At 40.4% G+C, this 17,198-nt stretch overlaps 1 protein-coding gene and 1 pseudogene across 2 annotated transcripts; one reads left to right on the top strand and one right to left on the bottom strand.

The window, feature by feature from the left end:
* Window positions 1-7,225: 7,225 nt before the first annotated feature.
* On the top strand, window positions 7,226-7,754 carry LOC307070042 (ferritin light chain-like; annotated as a pseudogene). The gene has a single exon. The product of its transcript is annotated as a ferritin light chain-like (transcript).
* A 4,460-nt stretch (window positions 7,755-12,214) lies between these two features.
* On the bottom strand, window positions 12,215-15,355 carry LOC307070043 (UDP-N-acetylglucosamine--peptide N-acetylglucosaminyltransferase 110 kDa subunit-like; the record flags this gene model as incomplete). Its single annotated transcript, XM_079728647.1, has 1 exon — window positions 12,215-15,355. One exon carries the CDS (start codon window positions 15,353-15,355, stop codon window positions 12,215-12,217), a length of 3,141 nt encoding a protein of 1,046 aa, XP_079584773.1.
* Window positions 15,356-17,198: the final 1,843 nt, after the last annotated feature.

Raw genomic sequence — 17,198 nt, 5'->3', positions numbered from 1 at the left:
GAACACTGGGAACTTCAGAAAGAAAAGGGGAACAATGGAATGGGTGAAAACAAATGGGGTAAATATAAGAGACTATCATTAGCCTCGTGAGTTTCTTAAATACTATATGATGGTCAAAGCGAAAATTATGACATCATGTGATGTGGTTCTCAATGTAGACAAAGGAAATACTACAGAAAATCAAACTTTAAAACTGGGGAATATTAAGAGACCTAAATGGAAGTAAAATTTTGAAACTTCACTTGAAGTAATAAAACACTGATTGCAGTAGGCTATGATAAGTTACATATGTATACTGTAATGCCAAAAGCAACCACTAAGAAAACTATACAAACAGTATACACAAATGATTATAAATAAATTAAATTAAAATGGGCTTATTAAAAAATGTTTAAGTAACCCACAAGAAGGCAAAATAAGAGAAACACAAGATTGAGAAACTAAGGTAAAAGACAAAACAAAAAATAAAATGGTAGACCTAATCTTTAACATAGCAATAATTCATTAACTGTAAATTATCTAAATAGCCAAGTCAAAGACAGAGATTGGAAGAGTAGATTAAAAAATCACAAGCATGATCCAACTATATACTGTCTATAAGAAGCTTACTTTAAACATCATGATATAGGTAGTTCAGAGTAAAAGGATGAAAATGATATATCATGTGAACGTTAATCAGAAAAAGCAGGAATGGCTAAATTAATATCATATAAAGTAGATTTCAGAGCAAAGGAAGTTATTAGGGGCAAAGAGGGTCATTACATAAAGATAACAGGAATAATCCACCTAGATGACCTAGTGTTACTAAATGTGTGTGCACCAAACAACAGAACTTCAAAATACATGAAGCAAACACTGAAAAAGGTAGTATGAGGAGAAAATTTTAAATCCACAATTATTATTTGAGACTTCAACACAGCAATTTATAGAACTACCAGACCGAAAAATCAGCAAGGATATGGAAGAACTGAAAACATCATCAATCAACAGGACATAACTGACATTTAAAGAACACACTCAATAAGAGTGGAATACATATCCAAGTGTCCGTGGAACATTCACTCATATACCATATATTGGGCGATAAAAAAACATTAGCAGATTAAAAAGAATTAAAGTCATACAGAGTATGTTCTCTAGCCATAATGGAATCAGACTAGAAATGAATAACAGAAAGACAACAGGAGAATCTTCAATCACATGAAAACTAAACATCACAATTCCAAATAACTCATGGGTAAAAAAGACAGCGTCAAGGAAAAATTTTTTAATGCATAGAATAAAAGAAAATGGAGATATAACAGATCAAAGTTTGTGGAATGAAGTGAAAGCAATGCTGAAAGGGAAGTTTATAGCACTAAATTGGGAAAGAAAATATTTCAAAGCAATAATCTAATTTTCTATATTACAATAGTAAAAAAGGAATAGGAAAAAACACTAAAGAAGCAGAAAGAAGGAAATAATAAAGATGAAACAGAAGTCCATGAAACTGAAAACAGGAAAATGGTGGGGGAATCCATGAAACAAAAGGCTGGTTCTTGGAAATAAACAATTTAATCAATAAAGATCTAGCAAGACTGATAAAGGTAAAAAGAGAGATGGCACAAATCACAGCTATCAGAAATGCAACCAGGGATACCATGACACATCCTGCAGGTTAATAAGGGACAAGTTATTATGAACAAGTCTACACTATAAATTCAAAAATGTAGATGAAATGGGCCAATGCTTCTACACCCAAAACTACCAAAACTCAGCCAAGATGAAATAGATAATCTCAATTTTCCTGTAACCATTAGAAACACTGATTTTTCATTTAAAAACTCCCAAAAGAAATATTCAGGCTTAGATGTTTCACTTTTACCCAAGACTTAAAGAATTAAAACCAATTTTACATGATTTGATAAGAAATAGAAGTAGAGGGAACAGTTCCTAATTAATTTTATGAAGCCAGTATTACCTTGATACCAAAACCAGACAGGAATAGTATAGAAAGAAGAAAACTACAGACCAATATGTTTTATGAAATTGCCTGTAAAAATCCTCAGCCAGATATTAGCAAATGAAATCCAGAAATATATAAAAAGAATAATATACCATGATAGGTGGTATTTATTCCAGTTATGCAAAGTTGGTTAAGTATTTGAAAATCAAACAATGTAATCTACCATATCCAATAGATTGAGGGGGAAAAGTCATGTGATCCTATCCATTAATGCAGAGAAAGCATTTGACAAAATCCAATCCCATTCATGATTTGGCACATATATACAATGAAATATTACTCAGCCATAAAAAGAAACGAAATTGAGCTATTTGTAATGAGGTGGATAGACCTAGAGTCTGTCACACAGAGTGAAGTAAGTCAGAAAGAGAAAGACAAATACCGTATGCTAACACATATATATGGAATTTAAGAAAAAACAAATGTCATGAAGAACCTAGGGGTAAAACAGGAATAAAGACACAGACCTACTTGTGAATGGACTTGAGGATATGGGGAGGGGAAAGGGTAAGCTGTGACAAAGCGAGAGAGAGGCATGGACATATATACACAACCAAACATAAGGTAGATAGCTAGTGGGAAGCAGCCACATAGCACAGGGAGATCAGATCGGTGCTTTGTGACCGCCTGGAGGGATAGGATAGGGAGGGTGGGAGGGAGGGAGACTCAAGAGGGAAGGGATATGGGAACAGATGTATATGTATAAATGATTCACTTTGTTATAAAGCAGAAACTAACACAGCATTGTGAAGCAATTATACTCCAATAAAGTTGTAAAAAAATAATAATAAAATTAAAAATTTTTTTTAAAGAACAAAAAAAAAAACTCCAAGCAAACTAGGAATAGAAAAGGAACATACTGAAACTCATAAAGAGGATCTACAAACAACCTATACCGACATTATATTTCACTGTGAAAGACTGAATGCTTTCTCTGTAACATCAGAAACAAGGCACCGATATCTGCTCTCACCACTTTTATTAAATATATTAATGGAGGTTCTACTAAGAAAATAAAGCAAAAATAAATAAATACATAAATTTAAAAGTTAAATTTTAAAACGTTTATTTAAAAGATAAAAGGGGGCTTCCCTGGTGGCGCAGTGGTTGAGAGTCCGCCTGCCGCTGCAGGGGACATGGGTTCATGCCCCGGTCCGGGAAGATCCCACATGCCGCGGAGTAGCTGGGCCCGTGAGCCATGGCCGCTGAGCCTGCGCATCCGGAGCCTACGCTCCGCAACGGGAGAGGCCACAGCAGTGAGAGGCCCGCGTACCGAAAAAAAAAAAAAAAAAAAAAAAAAAGATAAAAGGACTATTCCTACTACGTTGAATAGGAAGGAATATAGCCTACTGAATGTTGAATAGTAATATATCCTATTATATTGCCTAAGGAAAAGTAAAACTGTCTGTATGTGAAGATGAGATGATAATCTAAATGGAGAAAATACCAAGGAATCCACAAAAAGCTTGAGAAATAATATTAGTTTGTAAATGTTTTAGAGTACAAGATCAACACAATTTTATCAAATTATATATTAATAACAAATGTGTAGAAGCTTAAATAAAAATATGTGATGCCATTTACAACTGACCTAAATAAATACTTAAATATAAGCCCAATAAGACATTTATAGGTCCTCTATACTGAAAATTACAAAATGCTGATGAAGAAAAATTTAAAAGTCCCCCAAAAATAGGGAGACATACCTTGTTCATGGATTAGAAAACACAACATAATAAAGATGTCAATTCTCCCCAAGTTAAGAGGCTTAACATAATTACTCTTAAAATACCCTCAAGGTTTTTGTGGATATAGACAAGCTTATTCTAAGATCTATATGGTAAGAAGAGGCTGAAGAATAGCTAAAACAATTTGTAAAGGAAGATTAAAATGGGAGGAATTAATCTACCCAATTTCAAGATTTTGCAGTAATGATGGAGGGTAGATACACAGATCAATGGAATGGAATAGAGAACCCAGAAATAGACTGACATAAATACATTTAACTTGTTTTTGACAGCAGTGCGAAAGCTATCAAGGAAGAATAGACTTTTCAAAAAATGGTACTGAAACAGTTGGACATCCCTCGACAAAAACAAAAAAACAAAAAATGAACCTTAACCTAAACCTCCACACCTTACACAAAAATTAAATCAAAGTGGATCATAATCTTAAATGTAAAAGCAGGACATTTTTAGAAAAAAAAATAGGAGAAAATCTTTGGCATCTAGAACTCGGTGAATAATTCTTAGACTTGAGCCGAAAGTATGATCAATAAAAGCAAAAACTGATAAATTGGATCTCATCAAAATGAGTTAAAAATGCTTCATAGAAGATCATTTTAAGTGGATGAAAACTCAAATTACACAGTGGGAAAACATATTTGAAAATCCCATATGAGACAAATGACTTGTATCTATAATACACAAAGAACTCTCCAAACACCGTAAAAAAATCCAACTAGAAAATAGGCAGAAGACAGGAACAGACACTTCATGGAAGAGAATATACACATGGCAAAGAAGCACATGAAAAGATGCTCAACATTATTAACCATTGGGGAAATGCAAATTATAACCATAATGAGATATCAGAGAATAACTAAAATTAAAGTATAGTGACAACATCAAATGCTGGCGAGTACATAGAAAAATTATATCACATCACAGGTGGGAAAATAAAATGGTTTAGCCACTCTGAGAAACAGCTTGACAGTCTCTTTTAATCCTAAAATTAGATTCACCCTACAATGCAGTAATTGTACTCTTGAGCATTTATCCAAAAGAAACAAAAATTAATTAAGTTCCCACAGAAACTTACACATAAATGTTCATAGCAGTTTTATTTATAACAGCCCAAAGCTGGCAACTACCCAAATGTCTTTCAATGGATGAATGTTGAAACAAATTGTGGTAAAATCTTATGATAGAATACTACCGAGCAACAAAAAGGAACAAATTATTAATATATGCAAAAATTGAAATGAACTTCAAGGGAACGATGCCAAGGGAAAAATTTTTTAAAGCCAATCTCCGAAGATTAAGTAATTCATGATGATGTTTACATATTATTCTTAAAATAACAATACTGTGGAGATGGAGAACAGATTAGAAGTTGCCAAGGGTTAGAGATGGGGGTAGAAGGTACAGCGGGGGAACTTTGTGAGGTTTTTGTGGTCCCAGTACAAATAATACAGCAATCTTAGTTTTGATCCCTAAAGATGTTTAAAAGCAATTCCTAATAAGAGGTGTCCAGATATTTAGCAATGGCAGCAGATTAGAGGTATAGTTACCCAACATGACAACTTCAAAACAGATGGTACTAATTCAATGCATATGTTAATTTTAAAAAGACCAGTCACAATACTTAAATGGTATATATCTTAACGATATTATTCTAAGGATCCAGCTATACCAGATGGACTAGCAGGATTTTCTGTACATTCAATCTTATTTAAGACAGTAAATCTTATAATAAGACAGTTAAAAAAAAGGAAAAGAAAAAAAACAAACCAACTACAGTTGGATATTCTCATAGGAAGATGAGGTGAAAATATGTAGCAGCGGTTCAAAAGCTTAAGCAGTGGCACCTAAATTTGGCTGCACATTAGAATCATCTGAAGCACTTTTTAAAAACACACCAACATTTGGGCATCCTAAACCAATAAAATCATTTTAAATCTCCTCAGACGATGCCAAGGTCTAGCCAGAACTGAGAACCAGCGGACTAAGCAGAAGGGGATGTTTCTACAAAGATTTCTCAACAATAAGTCCTTTCACCCAATCAGATTTATCCCCCCGCCGCAACTGGGTAAAGAAGGTTAGATGTTGTCCATACTTGCTTAGCTTTAATTAGCACTTGTGACTTGCCCAAAACCTAGATCATGTTTCCCCTAAATTTCATGTTATTCCCTAAGTTTTTCAAATCCAGGGCTAAGGGGTTTGCCAGGATGAGATTTTAAGTGCTCACACAGGGGAAGTCCCTGGCAAACCAGGACAGAGGTCACTCTACACTGAAATGTAAAGCATCCTAAATAACCCTGCCACTGCTCCCAGATACTAGTCTGTGCCAACCAGTGGAGAAAAGGCATTCTCCATTACTACCACAGCAAATGCTGCTGTACTTGCCTTGGCTACTCCCTATCTTTTCCAGGCGCCACTCCCCTTCACCTGCTGGTGGACGCTTTGGCCAGCTGACAATGCAGATATTTTCAAACTTTAAGGTGAATAAAAATCATCTGGAGGGCCTGTTATAACAGAGATCACTGAGCCCCACCAGAGTTGCTGATTCCATAGGGCTGGGACAGGGCCCTAAAACTTGAATATATGACACATTATCAGGGGAAGCTGGTAAAGCTGGTCAGGTTGTTACCGAATGCAGGTTCGTGTGTCTAAAGCACAGTGAGGCCAAACAAACCTAAAGGATCGAGTCTGGAGCAGAGAAAGGTTTATTGCAGGATCAAGCAAGGAGAGGGGTGGCCCGTGTTCCAAAACACCCTGAAATCTCCAAAGGATTTCAGCAAAGCATTTTTAAAGGCCAGGTGAGGGAGGGACGTCCCAGGGAATGTGATCATCTCATGCACAATCCTCTGATTGGTTGATGTTGAGGCCACAGGACAGGTAACATTATCTATCCTTAGGTGCCAGAAGGTGTGGGGGCTACGTGCTCATGATCATCAAGGAGTTCATTTCTTCCATTGGGTGGTGGTTTTTAGCATCTGAAAACTCAAGAAATATGCCTGAGATACTATTATCTGAGTACTTCAGAGAGGAACTACAGCAGAGGCTATGGGGGATGGGTCTGTCCTAGGAAGGCCCCATAGGGTACTGCTTGGTTACAAGGTGACCATACCTTGAGAACCACTGCTCTAGTGGCTTGGAATGTTAAGAAAGTAATGGAAGAATCTCTTCCCAGATCTAGATTCTAGTATCGCCAGCTATTTTGGTGGGGGGGCAGGGTAAGTTTTGTCCTTGCTTGGACTTCTTGTTCACTTATATCAAAGCCTATTTGAGGCAGTGCGCTCGGCAGTCCTGCAGATCTGTCTTTTGCTTCAACAGCGTTTGGAATGAACAGACCCAGGGACGCTCCTTGCTCCAGCCCCCGACCACCGTCCAACCTTTCTTCCTGTCGCAACCTTTGGAATCAGCCACTCAGCTATCCTCAGCCTCCAGGACAGGCCAACACCGTTTTCTGAGCTTAGCTCCTTATCACAGATCAACCATGAGTTCCCAGGTTCGTCAGAATTATTCCATCGAGGTGGAGGCCGCCGTCCACCGCCTGTTAACATGCATCTGTGGACACTTACCTCTCTCTGAGCTTCTATTTCGACAGCAACAATGGGACTCTGGACAGTGGGGGCCACATTTTTCGCCAACTGGCTGAGGAGAAGTGTGAGGGCGCCCAACGTCTCTTGAAAATGCAAAACCAGTGCTGCGGCCGCGCCCTCTTCCAGGATGCGTGGAAGCCTTCTCAAGGTGAGTGGGGTAAAACCCAGGAGGCTGTGGAAGCCGCCATTCTTAGGGAGAAGAATCTGAACCAGGCACTATCGGATCTGCGCGCCCTGGGTTCTGCCCGCGCAGACTCCCACCTCTGTGACTTCCCGGAGAGCCGCTTCCTGGAGGAGCAGGTGAAACTCATCAAGAAGATGGGCGACCACCTGACCAACCTCCGCAGGCTGGCTGGTCCGCAGGCTGTGCTGGGCGAGTATCTCTTCAAAAGGCTCACCCTCGAGCCAAACAGGAGTCTCTGAAGTCCAGCGGCCGCTGAGGAGCCCCTCTGGCGTCAAAGCTTCTGCCTGAAGCCCCGCTATGCAGCCACTAGGCAGCTTTGTAACCGCCCTGGAGCCCTCTCCCAAGCCTTGGACCGAATGGAAACAATAACGCTTTTTGCAGAAGCGAAAAAAAAAAAAAGCCTATTTGAAACACAAACAGAATAAAGAGAAAAAAAGAAATATAATATATATATATATATTCATGTTCTTTTAACATATGAATTGCCCCACTTTATCTGTGTGAAATAAGTTTGTTCCCGTTATTGGGCTGGTTCTCAAGCTTTGCTGCTCGTATTAATTACCTAAAGAGCTTTTAAGAAAAACATTGGTGTCTGGGTCCCAGCCCGAGATTTTGATTCAGTAGGTCTAGGGAGGAGCCTGGGCACATGGAGGTCTCAGAGTTCCCCAGGTGATTCTAATGTGCAGCAAATTTGTGAACCACCTTTTGGCTTCAATCCAGCTAGTGATCAGATATTAAATCTAAGACACATGGGCTAGTGCGTGAGCCCTGTTGCTAGGTGTATTCCATTTTCTTCCTCCTGGAAGATTCGTGCCAGGGAAAATGATTGATAGCTGTGTTACTTCTCTGAAATGGATTGAAATTTCCAATTAGCGTGAACAGGGGAGTGTGAATGGGTGAATGCAATAAGGTGTATCATTTATGTATTTCCCTATGTGTATGGCTAGAAGCTTTTGCAAATGAGGTCTGCCCTACTTTTCATGCTAATGGTAATGCTTGTCCTCCTAATGCAGCTGTAAACTTTATAAGCCCATAGGTACACAGCATCACAAAATATTTACCCCTCCCCACTGGCCCACTCTCAAGCTTCACTCCCCTTCCCCAATACACAAATGTACATCAATGCGCTTGAGACCAATATCAACATATTGACCTTCAATTCTTCTACTTTGCAGCTTCCCTCTTATCAGGAGGTGTCAGCATTTAGTGCAAAGACAAATGTTTGCCTCTTGGTGAGTAATGTAGACAATGCCTCCAAGAGACAAATAGCCCTTAGGGAGGGGGAAAAAGTCTTTCAAAAAGGTTGATGCCCAGAGGAGGCATTTTCAGTCATCTCAGCTTAGAGGTCAGATATCCAAAATAAAAAAGGTTAAAAAGAAGAAGAAGAAAGCAAGGAAGGAAAGAAGGAAACAATTTTCTTATCTCATAGTAATAAGGCAGTTTTCCTTAAAAAAAAAAAAAAGACTTAAGCCTTAAATTCTCTTTCCTAATCAAAATGTGCTTTTCCGTCTTTAGACTATTCCTCTTATATCCTGTATTATTCATGATGCTTAATTCTTGAAATAGCACATGGCTGAAAACAGAAGCTAACCTCTTGTCCACTATGAATTAAATCTTCTTTTCCTAGGACCCGTCTACAATGTACAATTTGGCGTTTGCCAACATAATGATTTTCTCTGAAATAAGGTACAGCATTTTGCCTTTTCAATATATAGTTATACAATACGTTGTTAACACAACATAGTTAATATAGTCAATAGAGTCAATATAATCAATACAACTATAACACACATGATATGCTGCCACTTTGGTGATTTTCTTCATCCATGTAATTCTGAAATTTGACAGGATAGTTTTCATATTCTAATGAGCTGAGTATTACCTTTGCAAGGATAGAAAAATAAAATAAATTCATAATATTCTTGTGTGGTTTGCCCCTGGGGTGGATTACCATAATGGGGGGATATTTGAGCCTTTCCCCAAGTCATTAAAAATCCTCCAGCAGCAGCCCCTTGTCCTCTCCAGGGAGTGGGGGGAAAGGATCTTTAATCATAATAATCCTGGGGGGAGAAATCTCGGAAATAAGACATCTGCTTCTGTGCCTTGTTGTTTTGCAGAATAGCAATGATTGCTTTAGCAGCTTCTATTGCCATATGTGTACAATAAGTAAATGAACATAAAATTGAATGAACGCATAAAAGAAGGATAAACCCACCCAGCTTAACAAATCCACTCTCTCACCTGCTGTGCCCTGAAACATGAAAGAAAGAATCACGGGATCATAAGGATTAATAAAATAACAGTCTCTGTTAACAATATTGACAGGAGGTATAAGGATAATTTGTCTGATGTGGGACCAACAGCTTAACTGCTTAATTCTTTTTTTTTTAAGGGCAACTCATTCATTTATTGTTTAAAGTTTGCAAGACAACATCTGAGTTTTTTAGCACAATTTAAATGTTTTACTTTTTTGATAAAGCAGAGAATGATAGAAAAAACAATTAGTTTCCAGTAATATCTATATCTCTATTCAGAATTAAGTCTTCCACAGACATGTTACCTGGAAACAAAAGCCTGTTACAATAAGCAAATCTTCAACGGAGTGGCTACTTTTCAGGCCAGGGAAAGGTTCATCCCTATAGGAGGATGATGTGCTATGTAAAATGGCTGCAAGGTCACAGCCTTGAGGGCGTTGGAAGTTGATTATCCTATTCCACATTAAGTAGTTTGGTGAACTTCAAACGTCCGTTCATCTGCAACCAAGCTGGCAACCTTTAACTGATATTTCAAGCAGGTAAGAAATAAATGAAAAGAAATCCCTACACTGATGTTCCTTGATTTACACTGTTAAATGGTTCATTAACATGTAATTCTGGCTAAGAATTACATTTGAGACTCCTTGCTCAGATTTTGGTTAACAGTACAAATCTTTCAGAAATTCAAGTTCTTATTCATCAATAATTTGCCAGCTAGGATACATTCAGGCATCAGCTGCAACTACAGAATAGGTGCACTGCCTCAGCGCTTGGGAAAGACATAATCTAGAACACTACTAGCAGGCAAAATATCTGTTACTAGACAGCACATGTGCAGTACAGCAAGACAAAAACATATATTCATATGTTGGCTTGTTTAAGCCTCAAGCCCTTGATCCTTTGTTGAAATACAATAATTTCATTCCTATGGTTTTCAATACCAAAAACTCAACCTCCAGGAGGGATATAGTCTAATTTGTACTCCAAACCAAGTAGCAGTGCAGTTCGTTACTACTGAGGCTGAATCCATAAAGGCTTCAAGACCACGTCCGGAAGACAAGTTATTATATATAATACCCTAGAAGGTCTGAATCATAATTACCTTATACATAGCTGGTCCTTCAGAGCTTTTTACCTATAACATGTTTTTTGATGAAAGTTATTTATGTACTGGAGATAACTGTGACTTACTGATCAAATATTTGAATACTTATACTTACCTGGGATTTCATTTCTGCTGAAAGAAAAAGGAAGAACAGGACTCACCTAAAAAAAACCCAAACTTTAGAAATGAAAGTAAAAAGCTTATCACACACTATCACTTTTGGAAGCAGCATAGAGGGGCAGTCAACGGTAAAACACTGGTGAAATAGGTCAAAACTCTAGGCCAAAAATCCATTATTATTATCATCAGTGACAGTACCACAACTGTGCCCTTCATAATTAATAAGCACTCCTAAGAATCTGCATTTGGCACCAGATGATGTGTTTAAGAGAAACACTCTGGGAGGTTTTGAATCAGACTTGGTTTTTTGTTAGCCAAGTTACAGGAGAATTTTTAAAGTGGGGGGAAGGGAAGAAGGAAACGGACCAGAAAAAGGATTGAAGCCATCATCTACAAACCAACAAAGCACTGAGAGTTCCAAACGTTATGTCAGACACTAAAATGACCGATGTAGGCTCAAGTGGTTTATAAAACCTATAAAAAGACTACACCAGCAACGTCCCCATTTATCTGTAGAGTTCAGAAACTAAAACAAGGAATATTTTAGCTTAACACCGTATCTCAAGAGAATCATATACACTTCACATGAATAAAAATACCTGAAACCAAACATTTTTAAAGGCTCCAATAGGGCTTCCCTGGTGGTGCAGTGGTTGAGAAACCGCCTGCCGATGCAGGGGAAACGGGTTCGTGCCCCGGTCCGGGAAGGTCCCACATGCCGCAGAGCAAGTAGGCACGTGAGGCATGGCCGCTGAGCCTGCACGTCCGGAGCCTGTGCTCCGCAACGGGAGAGGCCATGACAGTGAGAGGCCCGGGTACCGCAAAAAAGAAAAAAAAGAAAAGCTACAATACCCAAAACATAAAGAAAAAAATTTATTTAGAAGACTCAATCAATCTATGATAATCACAAAATGGCTGGACAATCTCTGTCTCCCTTCCACACTAACCATCCATCCCATGGAAGAGCAAGGAAGGTCAGACGTTCCAGCATTCTGCAACACCTGGCTGCTGCAAAATTCTATGGAGACTCCTTGTGGAACAGTAGTTTCCCATCTCTTGTGTCTCTCCCTATCATCATGCAGGAAGCAAGTCTGGCTGTGCTATTTCTTATCATTGTCTGTCACCCACCTGCAACATAATATTGAAAAAGTAGTTCCCTTTCCCCCAGAAGGTTGAGGCTCAGCTACAGGGGTAATTCTCCTGGGCACACAGTCATGATTTAGGCCGACTCAGTGACTTCAACAGGCTTAATCATGTGATCAGGTTTGTTGCCAGCTGCATAATGCTCCCACATCTGTAGATAGAGCCGCTCTAGCTCCATCGTGTATTGTTTGGTGTTGAACAGAGGGCTAGATGTTCTCTGCTTCCAGACTTTGCCACGAATTTTCTTCAGGTATTCGAGATCAGTTCCCAGTTTCACAGCTATCTCTTCATATTCTTGTCTATTTTTAGCAATCAGCTCAAGACAGCCTAAACAAGTGAGCTGGGAAGCTGCAACTCGGGAAGCAAGAGTCTCTCCTGGCATAGTCACCATGGGGGTCCCTGCCCAAAGGACATCCATCCCTGTGGTGTGTCCATTACAGAGTGGAGTGTCCAAGCAGACATCAGCCAGCTGGCCTCTCCGAACATGTTCCTCTTTAGGAGCAACAGGTGAGAAAATGATACGGTTCAGGGGAAGGCCCATATTTTGTGCGTACTGTTGAATATTAGCTTCTCCTGCTGCTGGAAAACGCAACAGCCACAGTACACTATTGGGAACACGCTTCAGAATATTTGCCCACATCTGCAAAGTAGATGGGTCAATTTTGTATAACTGATTAAAGTTACAGTACACAATGGCATCTTCCGGTAACCCATACTGAGAGCGTGTGGTTACAATAATGGTACGGGGAACCTCCTCTCCAGTGGCAGCCTTATTGTTGATCAGGGTAGTTGCCAGTCCATTGCTAATACTGAATCCATTCATTGTTATCTGAATTTGTCCTCTGTTAATCATTTCAATAACTGCTTCTGAAACAGTATTCATAGGAATGACAGGCACATTAAGAGCTGTATTACTGCTGTCTGCGTTGTCTTCTCCATCAGGACATTTCATCTTGACTATTTGCACATCGGATAGACTATCAAGAAATGCTTGGAGGTCGATGCCATTCAGCACAATCCGATTGTCATAAATGTGCCCATTGGACTTAAAATCGATGATGGCTTTTTTCTTCAGGTGAGGGAACATATTAGCATGATCACCAATAAAGAAAGTATGGGGCATATAAGCCAGTTTCTCAGAATACTGCTCAGCAACTTCAGCAGGTGAAGTTTCCTGATCAGTGATGATATAATCCATGAAAAGCGTGCCACTAGTCCCAGGGTACCCCAGCCACATTGCCTGAATAGGAGCTGGCCTGAGAGCAAAGAGTTCATTTCGAGCACCCTTGGTATAACCATTCATATTTACAAGGATGTGTATACCATCTTGATGGATGCGATCAGCTGCTTTCCCATTGCATGGAATCTGAGAAAGATCAATGAAATGATTGGCTTCTGCCATCACCTTCACTCGGAAGTTTGTGCCATCATGTGGGCTCAGGGCATAACAGAATATCTCAAATTTATCAGGATTGTGCATGCCTGGAATAGACTGCATAAGATGAGAAGTAGGATGATTCCCAAAGTCAGAACTCGCGTATCCTACACGCAGTCGACCATCACTGAGCTTCAAGTCTTTTGGATGTTCATACGGTGGTTTATGAAGGGCACTTACATTATCCAAGCAGAGGTTCCCATGCCTCTCAGCAATAGCCTTCCTGAAGCCATGAGAAAGAGGATAGAGCATACTATGATGAGGCTGCACAGAAGGCAACCTCTCCTTCTCCAACTGGTCAGCCACAATGCTGACCAACTTCTTCATTCGCTCATCATAGTCTGTCCAATCACAGACAATCTGCAGGCAATAAGCCAAATTACAATAAGCGTCAGGAAAATCAGGTTGAAGCTTCAGAGCAGTGCGATAAGAAGCAATTGCTTCTGGAATATTCCCTGAATCCTTGTGAATGGAAGCCAGATTGTTGTGGGCATCCGCAAATGCAGGGTTGATCTGAATGGCACGAGTATAACACTGCAAGGCTCCCTGAACATCCTGCATCTCCGTTAGAGCGTTTCCCATATTACAGTAGGCCTCAGCAAAGGTAGGACTGATTCGAATAGCCTCCTTATAATGCATCAGAGTTTCCTGCAGTTTTCCCTGCTGCTGCAATACACTTGCTAAATTTGAATGGGCAATAGCAAACTCTGGGAAGATTTCTAATGCTTTACGATACAAGCGAACTGCCTCTTCAATGTTTCCCTGTTCTCCTTTGATATTGGCTAGGTTATTCAGAGAGTGTGCATGTGTGGGACACAGCCGGAGAGCTGTATTATAACAATCTTCTGCTTCGGCAACACTGCCCTTCTCTTTGAGAGCACTGGCTAGGTTGCAGTAAGCATCAGGGAAATGTGGTTGCAATTCAATAGCTCGCCTGTAGGTGTCTATTGCCAGATCCATCAGGCCTTGCTCAAAGTATACACAAGCCAGGTTGCCATGTACCACTGCATGATTTGGACTCAAGCTTAGGGCACGAAGGTAAGCTGCCACAGCTCTGTCAAAAATCCGTGCCTCTTTGAAGACATTTCCTAAATTGATATAAGCATCCAGAAAATTGGGGTCAAGGGTGACAGCCTTTTCCAAGTGATGAATTGCAAGCCAAATCTCCCCTTGTACATTGAAAACACAGCCAAGATTACTCCAAGCTACTGCAAAGTTCGGTTGCGTCTCAATTGCTTTCAAATAACATGCCTTGGCTTCTTCCAAGTCACCCAGGGCATTGAGCACGTTCCCCAGGTCACTGCAAACACAGTACAAATCAGGATTGTACTGAAGAGCAGAGACGTAAGCTTGTACTGCCCCTTCCATGTCGCCTGCTGCTACCAAAGCGGCTGCCAGGTTAATATAACCATTGATGAAATCTGGTTTGAGACTCAATGCATGCCGGTAATGCTCAATTGCTTCCTGCAACTGCCCTCTTTCCTTGTACACATTCCCCAAATTCGAATAGGCTTCTGCCAGGAGAGGGTTCTGTTTAATTGCCAGAGTACTAAAGTGGGTAGATCTGTCCAGCCTTCGACACTGGAAGTGTATAGATGAAAGTAATAAAAGTACACCAGTATTGTCTGGCTCTTGTCTCCAGAGCTGCATGCAGTGTCTCTCAGCTGCCTCAAAATCTCCTGCCTGATATTCTCGATGTGCCAACTCAGCTAAACCTTGGAAGGAAGTCATACGTTTCGTTGGGTCTGTGCTGTCGGCCACGTTGCCCACGGAAGACGCCATCTGGAGCTTCTGGAGAGAGTGAAAAAAGGGGGTAATTGAGTCCCGCTGCCACCACTACTGGTAAGAATGTTTCTAGAGGTAGCAAGTACGAGGGCAGCCGCTGTACCACTGCTTCGGCAGCCTTAAGCAGCGGCAACAGTTACAGGCACCGAACCTTAGGAACTATGGTTGGCCATCTACCTCTCACGCTCTTGAAATCTTAATTCTTAACCCTGCCCTCTTCCACCATTTTTCTCCTAATCAGGGAATTTGCCTTAGAAGAAATCAAAAGTCAGTAGTCCAAACACTTTTTAAAATTTTGTTTTCTGTCCAGTTGTAAATGAAATACATGATTGACTTTCCTTCATCATTCATATAGTCAATGTGGAAAACATTAGGGCCGTGAATTTCAATACAGTAAGATGAGAAAATTTTAAATTGGCCTTCCCAAACCACTAATAAGTAACCGATGTTGTATATAATGCTAAAATCTTAGAGACTGAGTTTGATATTTTAAAAGTTCTGAAAACATTAGCTACTTTCTCCTCATCATATTTCTCATGCCTCAAACCTGAGTATTACTTTTTAAAAATAAATTTATTTATTTTTAGTTTGGCTGTGTTGGGTCTTCAATGCTGCCTGCAGGCTTTCTCTGAGGAGAGCGGGGGCTACTCTTTGTTGCGGTGCCCGGGCTTCTCATCATAGTAGCTTCTATTGTTTTTCCACAACCCTATGGGTTCTTTTTAGGTCCTACAAAGAATCCTAGAAATTATTTCATGTAATTATAGGTTTTTGCAAAATTGTTAAAATTGAGATATTTTAACTTCCATCAGGTAAGACCAGCGTCTCTTTCTTTGCCAGTTTCCTTCTACCATATTCCGCTACGTTGGATCATATCGGAATGGCCACAGGCGTTTTTGAAATCTGGCTAAGGAGATTTTTCTTCTTTTTTTTTTTTTTGCGGTACGCGGGCCTCTCACTGTTGTGGCCTCTCTCGTTGCGGAGCACAGGCTCTGGACGTGCAGGCTCAGCTGCCATGGATCACGGGCCTAGCCGCTCCACGGCATGGGGGAACTTCCCGGACCGGGGCATGAACCCGTGTCCCCTGCATCGGCAGGCGGACTCTCAACCACTGTGCCACCAGGGAAGCCCTAAGGAGATGTTTGAAGTGAGGCTATTATGTGATTTCCAGACACCACATGTAATTGACTATATACTATCCCATTACAGGAATAACTTCCAGTACTCTTACTGACTACTCTACTGACTTAACTAGCACTAGACACAGAAGCGAAAGGACAAAAACCACCTTACAGTATAGCCATGTCTTGCACTTCACAGCTCTCAAAGCATGTGTGGTTTTTTTTGTTTTTGTTTTTGTTTTTGTGGTACGTGGGCCTCCCACTGCTGTGGCCTCTCCCGCTGCGGAGCACAGGCTCCGGACGCGCAGGCTCAGCGGCCATGGCTCACGGGCCCAGTCGCTCTGTGGCATGCGGGATCTTCCCGGACCGGGGCACGAACCCGTGTCCCCTGCATCGGCAGGGGTACTCTCAACCACAGCGCCACCAGGGAAGCCCAAAGCATGTGTGTTTGAAGAAGAAAAAAAGAACTGAAAAGTATAACACCAGAAGGTATTCTGTGGAAAATTATTTTAATCATCAGGAATGTGAAAGATAAGTCAAAGATTCAGTTCTCATCAATGCTTAGTTAAAACGGAAATTTTCTTCTGTCAAGAATATACTCCAGGGGCTTTCCTGATGGCACAGTGGTTAAGAAGCCACCTGCCAATGCAGGGGACACGGGTTCAAGCCATGGCCTGGGAAGATCCCACATGCCTCGGAGCAACTAAGGCCATGTGCCACAA

Source organism: Hyperoodon ampullatus, assembly GCF_949752795.1.
Source record: "Hyperoodon ampullatus genome assembly, contig: scaffold_640, whole genome shotgun sequence".
Lineage (NCBI taxonomy): Eukaryota > Metazoa > Chordata > Mammalia > Artiodactyla > Ziphiidae > Hyperoodon > Hyperoodon ampullatus.
The sequence above is the reverse complement of the archived record's forward strand: the minus strand, read 5'-3'. Positions and strand labels throughout refer to the sequence as shown.